Genomic DNA, 6276 nt, shown 5'->3' on the forward strand with positions numbered 1-6276 from the left:
GAAAACAAAGCAGACTCAAATTATACTTTTTTATCACTTGATTAAAACATTCAACAATATTATTTCTAAAGTACATACATGAAATGCAGAAATTGAAAATCCTCACAGAGTTTCTGCAAAATGTTATTCCGTGATTATCAATAAATTTATAGTTAATCAACCATTAAAAAATGAACAAATAAATGAACAAATAAGACAAAGAATACGAGTAGAAAATATATAGGATTTTATTATTTGGATACAGCTTCCAAGAAAAGTTTGTTTATTCGATAAATCTTTGGATGAAAGGAAAGTTTGACCCAACTTAACGGATCAAGGGAAAACCCAGCCATACATTGGGAAAACCTGGATCGGTCATAGGTGACCCCATCTAGCATTGAGTTGGGTTTGGTTATATATAGACTGATTTTGAATTTAATTGTATCGAGATGATTTAGAAATGTGTTAAAATGAGAAGAAAGGAAGAATTTCTGAGAAGAAAGTTGATGACTAGAGTTTTTGACCGTTACCCAATAATCAGATCTGGTTCCAAATTACTTGAACAACTTTTGTGGATTTGGTTTCTTTTTAGATTTCTTTGGAGTTGCGTTCTGGTTTGACTTTTTCTTTTCGGATGTCCTGTCCGATGAAGATGATTTTCCATGTTTTGGGGTACATTTCTGGGGAGTTGGATTTTGATTGGCCATTTTACTTTTTTGTTGTTGAACAAATAGAGATCCCTTTTTATGTTGTTGTTGTTGTTCATCATCATCATCATCAGAAGATGCAGCGTCTTCTGAATCGGCCCAATCGAAGCAGTCCAACTCAGGGCCCCCATTTTGGGAATATTGCCCCACTTTGACCAATAAAAGTGCAACGAGGCCAGCTTCCGAGTATCCTGGTTGACGTGAGTTGGTTGGGCAAAGCGTATTGATTCGATCGCAGATTATGTCAATCTGGGAGTGTGTGGCTTCGAGGTTTTTCGTTGTACCCCATGGAAGACAGGAGAATGCGTAGAGGATGTTCCAAATATTACTTTGTGACTTGTCAGCTTGCACTTTTTTCTCAAGATATCGGATGTTAGGACCAGGTTCGTCTCCAAAGAGTTTTAAAATGAAGTGTTGATGGATTGTAATATTTGAACTTGTTATTGTTAGAAAGTTCTTTACAGGTGGTTTGGATTTTGCCTTTGCTTTAGATTTTGCTTTGTGTTCTTCTTCAGCCAACGCATAATCCCATGTGTAATACAACATTGAGATGATTATCTCGGTGTTGGCAATCATGTTGGTCTTGATTATCACACTATATTTTGTTTCCGGGTTTTGCTCGAGAGATTTGATGTTGTTTGTATGATGTGTAAATTCTTGAAGACTTGACCACTGCCTTGTTTGATAAACGTACACTGTTTTCATACAGTGGTGATGTTTATTTAAGTGGAATTGCAGAGTATGACCGTAAGTAGCAGTTACTAGTGTTGTAAAGTCTAGCAAGACTTGGTCATCCATTCTCCCACCACAAAAAGAAGAAAAGGCAAGTTTTAGGTTATAACATCTAATACCATCGCCATGGACAAGTTGTTGAAATGATTCCAAATTCTGCTCCGTTCTGATGACGATTGAAAAACATGCTGCCACTAGTTGTTTAAAGATTGGAACTGGCATGGGACTGTACAGAGAAGTTTAAAAAATTAAAAAAATAAATCAAAACATAAATTGGGCAAAGTTAATAGTTGTACCCAGGTTTTCTCGGAGGTTCAGGTTCGGAGATAATTGTCTCAATGTTTTCTTGGACGTCCAACTCGACCATGTTCCAATACTTTGTGGTTTTTTGATTGTTTTCCAAATTTTGGAAATCGAGGAATTGTGGTGGATTAATATCAAAAGTATCTGCAAAGTGAAACAGAACGATTCGTCCCGTTTTCTGCATGAATTCGAGATCATTCAGATTTCCGGTCCTAAGCAGTGTCCGCAGATTATCCATTTTGACTCCTGCAAGGTCACGTTCGCAACGTGGATGGCTTGACACCTCTTCATGTGTTCCTTTTAGCGAGTAAAGATGATGCAGAATTGCAGCGAACCTCATCCAAAAAATTATTGTACAGTCAGACACCCCAGTTTGCCTAATGTAACCATTTGGTCTGAGCGTGCCACCAGCCGTTAAAGTTGATGCCATTACATAGTGGATTTTTTTCTCAAAATCAAGGGTCGGAGGGTAGTTATCTGACCACGGCTTGTCTTCATTGGGCGATCTTGAGTAGAGGATTTTTATAATGTCTTTGGTAATGCCTACGGCCTCTTGTGCCTTTACGCCAGAATCCACCAAGCGTAATTCTGCCATGTTTTTGGGGTCATATTTTTTCATATTTTTTTGGCGTTGTTCTTAATGTAGAATTTCGCTATGCACATCATGATGTGTGTTAACTTCCCCGTACCAAAAATCAAGATTCCGTTGGATTTGTGAACTGTCGGAAAAACTTGCTGTAGAATAAGCTCACATATTTGTCTTCTTTTAGAATGCAATTTTTTAATCTCCGAATAGAGGTCGTTGGCTAGTTTGACACATTCTTTCCAGTCTAATTCATCATCATTTTCTAGTCCTATCGCATATCTACAGCTTGCAACTTTAGAAAACAAAGTCTCCCTGGCAAAGGCGACATTGTCAACTCTGTATTTCTCAAATAATAGTAGCGATAGGCGGTCGATTTTGGTCGGGTACGCCCACATGTCGGGTCCGAGGTATGTAAATGAGCCTTTGTAGGTTTGTATTTCCGCTATACTTGCAATGAGTAGGAATTTTGTTCTATAATTCATAAAACAATTGAATGACAAGAACACTTGCAAAGTGTTCTTGTCGATTGCAACAGCGGTCACATTATAAACAGACTTTACAAACTCTGGCCAAAAACGTTCCCTCCGTTTTTTGAGTTTTTTGAGCGGCAGGTTCTCAAACTTTTCCAGATATCTTGATCTAGAAACAATTGGGGATATTCCGTGTCGAGAATGTAGACCTACTGATGACGCGACGCTTTGGTTTTAAATTAAGGACAAACGTGAACCGGGCGTAAAGGACAGCCGTTTCTTTAAGGATGACAACTTTCCAGCTTTTTTGTCCTCTCTGTACTGCTTGCACTTTGTGGGGTCTCGATTCTTTTTCGTTTGCTCTTGGATTTCTATGGAGTGGTGGTCATGTTTGAAATCATTTCGACGGTAAGAATGGGGCTTCTTCGCACTTGCGCTAGTTTAGATGATGGACCAGATTCCTCATCATCGACGATTATGGTGGTTGGGTGAGCAAAGGGCATCTTTATTGAAATCTCAATGGCTGTCGTATTGATCGTCGTCGTTGATTTTTCAACGAGATTTCATGCGAATTAAATCGGCCAAGCACCACGAGACCACGCCGAAGGCCATGTTTTTTTTAAGGATTAAATTGAGGTGGTATTTTAAGGGCTATAATTCTTTGTTGGATCCAAATCTATGCTTTGAGTGTTTTGGAGTTGAAAAAACATTGATTTTTCGACGAGATTTCATGCGAATTGAATCGGTCAATGCAGTACGAGACCACGCCGAAGGCCATATTTTTTTCGAAGGATTAAATTGAGGTTGTATTTTAAGGGCTAGAATTCTTTGTTGGATCATAATCTATGCTTTGAGTGATTTATAGTTGAAAAAATATAAATTTGAAGATGAAATTTCCTGTGAAATTTGAAACTCAAACGTGTAATGTTGAGGAGGTTTAGAATTTTAGAATATATTGTCAGGGCAGATGTTATAAACTCGGGGTTGACAACAGCAATTTTATAATGGGTGGGGATACCCGGGGTAAATTAAAAATTAATTTTTATAAAAATCAGCAAAAACATGCTACCCAATTTCTGGTTTACAGTTCATTGGAACCTTTGATCCCTCTTGAGATTATGATTTATGATGATAATCTATGGTTGACACTGCATTAGAACCTTAAATCCCTCTTGAGATTATGATTTATGATGATAATCTATGCTTTAGAGTTCACTGGAATGTTAAATCCCTCTTGAGATTATGATCTATGATGATAATCTATGGTTGAGACTGCATTAGAACCTTTCAAGCATCTTCAGATTATTATTTTTGATTGAAGTTTCTGGTTTAGAGTTCATTGGAATCTTAAATCCCTCTTGAGATTATGATTTATGATGATAATCTATGGTTGAGACTGCATTAGAACTGAATTTCACGTTAGGATAGTGGTTTTCAGACTGGAGGCTGGTTTCTAAAATTGGTGGAACAAATCTGTAATTTGTAACGCAGGTCGCTGATCAGTTTTACTGAAGGAATCTGAAAACTAATTTTAAAAGTTTTCACTAAGGGGTTACCGTATTGGGTCGTCCATACTGATTTTTTAAATTGATCGAGAAAAGCTGAAATTTGATTGATATATGCATTGGGTTGAATATGAAGATAAAACCTTGTCACTATTTAATTTAGTACTTGTGAGAGAAATGAATATTTGAATACGAAATACGAAAGTTATTCTCGTGCCAGCTTTTTAAAAATGCTTGGGTATTACAGAAAATTCAAAGCTACATGTCGTCACTAACTGTATTCAACAAAAACATTCTTTAAACTGGATAACGAGTTATCGAGCTACAGGATGATAGAATGTATTTGTTGAATAAACTTAATAATGACATATAGCTTTGAATTTACTGATAATCTCAGCCGAGCCTTTTCTCGCAGGCGTAAAAATGCATGAGACTGACATTAAATTCAAAACTATGTGTCGCCACTAACTTTATTCAACAAAACCGTTCTTTAAACTGGATAACGAGTTATCGAGCAACAGGATGATAGATTGTATTTGTTGAATAAACTTAATAATGAAATGTAGCTTTGAATTTACTGATAATCTCAGCCGAGCCTTTTCTCGCAGGCGTAAAAATGCATGAGACTGACATTAAATTCAAAACTATATGTCGCCACTAACTTTATTCAACAAAACCGTTCTTTAAACTGGATAACGAGTTATCGAGGTACAGCATAATAGAACGGTTTTGTTGAATAAAGTTAGTGGCGACATATAGTTTTGAATTTTCTGTAATTCCCATGCATTTTGAGACATGCGAGAAAAGGGCAACATGAGATTGGCAGCAAATTCAAAACTATGTCATTGTTAAGTTTATTTAGTTAAAACATTCTATCATCCTTTAGCTCGATAACTCGTTATCCATGTTAAAGAACGGTATTGTTGAATAAAGTTAATGGCGACATATAATTTTGAATTTTCTGTAATACTTATGAGATAAAATGACGGATACGTTCCATAGCTTTTCGCATCGATTTCATTGAATCAAATAAAATTAATTGTAAATGCAATTGTGGGTACAAGGACAAATGTACCACAACATTTTTTGAATTCTGTGCAACCACACCCCCTATAAAAATAAAGGAACAAAGTTCGGAAAAATGAGAAAGTCAATGTACATCGTGTAGAATAAGAGTTAGACCTATACTTGCATTTGCAATTTGACTTCCCCTTGAAATACGAACATTTTAATGCATCAAGAGTTTCAAAATTCGAAAATTGGCGGTTTTTTTACGTACACAGAAATCCTTAAAAAACGCATGGTACCACCCATTTACTTCGGACAACCCGATGCCAGATTTTTCTCCTTGGGAAGAGCTACATTTTCAGCTTTTGTTGCCCGAAGGGAATCGATGGTACCACGAGAAATTTGGGGTCAAAGTTTCTGAGGGAGGGACTTATTTTGCAAGAGCCGTAACAAACTCTGGCCACTAATGAGATATGGATTTCAACCACCCAACTTAATTAAGTTTGTGATATTTTAATTACCTAATCACCCCAAATTTAAAACTTGAGCTTTTTCGAATTTATAATGGTGATATCCACTCGGAAATTGACGCTACAGGGCTTATCACTGGACTTATCAATTTTTCAGATAAGCAAGTTTGGTTTATCCAAATCGCCCCAAATTTAAAACTTAAGCTTTTTTGATTTTATAATGGTGATATCCACTCGAAAATTGACGCTACAGAGCTTATCACGGCACTTATCAATTTGTCAGATAAGCAAGTTTGGTTTATCCAAATCGCCCCAAATTTAAAACTTAAGCTTTTTTGATTTTATAATGGTGATATCCACTCGAAAATTGACGCTACAGGGCTTATCACGGCACTTATCAATTTGTCAGATAAGCAAGTTTGGTTTATCCAAATCGACCCAAATTTAAAACTTAAGCTTTTTCGATTTTATAATGGTGATATCCACTCGAAAATTGACGCTACAGGGCTTATCACG

General features: G+C 36.5%; 1 protein-coding gene across 1 annotated transcript; it reads right to left on the reverse strand.

The window, feature by feature from the left end:
• Nucleotides 1-203: 203 nt before the first annotated feature.
• LOC118434314 lies at nucleotides 204-4652 on the reverse strand. The gene is made up of 2 exons (XM_035847530.1): nucleotides 1715-4652; nucleotides 204-1644 (listed from the first exon to the last, which is right to left on the reverse strand). Exons 1-2 carry the CDS (start codon nucleotides 2338-2340, stop codon nucleotides 534-536), a joined length of 1737 nt encoding a protein of 578 aa, XP_035703423.1. The 5' UTR covers nucleotides 2341-4652; the 3' UTR covers nucleotides 204-533.
• Nucleotides 4653-6276: the final 1624 nt, after the last annotated feature.

The sequence above is a fragment of the Folsomia candida genome, unplaced genomic scaffold, assembly GCF_002217175.1.
Source record: "Folsomia candida strain VU population unplaced genomic scaffold, ASM221717v1 Fcan01_Sc002, whole genome shotgun sequence".
NCBI classification, from domain to species: Eukaryota; Metazoa; Arthropoda; class Collembola; order Entomobryomorpha; family Isotomidae; genus Folsomia; species Folsomia candida.

Bases quoted from the DNA above. Each gene is read 5' to 3' on its own strand.
- LOC118434314 (XM_035847530.1), bottom strand. From the start codon at position 2,340: ATGAAAAAATATGACCCCAAAAACATGGCAGAATTACGCTTGGTGGAT. The intron at 1,645-1,714 runs GTACAACTATTA...TTCTCTGTACAG, and splicing joins GAACCTCCGAGAAAACCTGG to TCCCATGCCAGTTCCAATCT.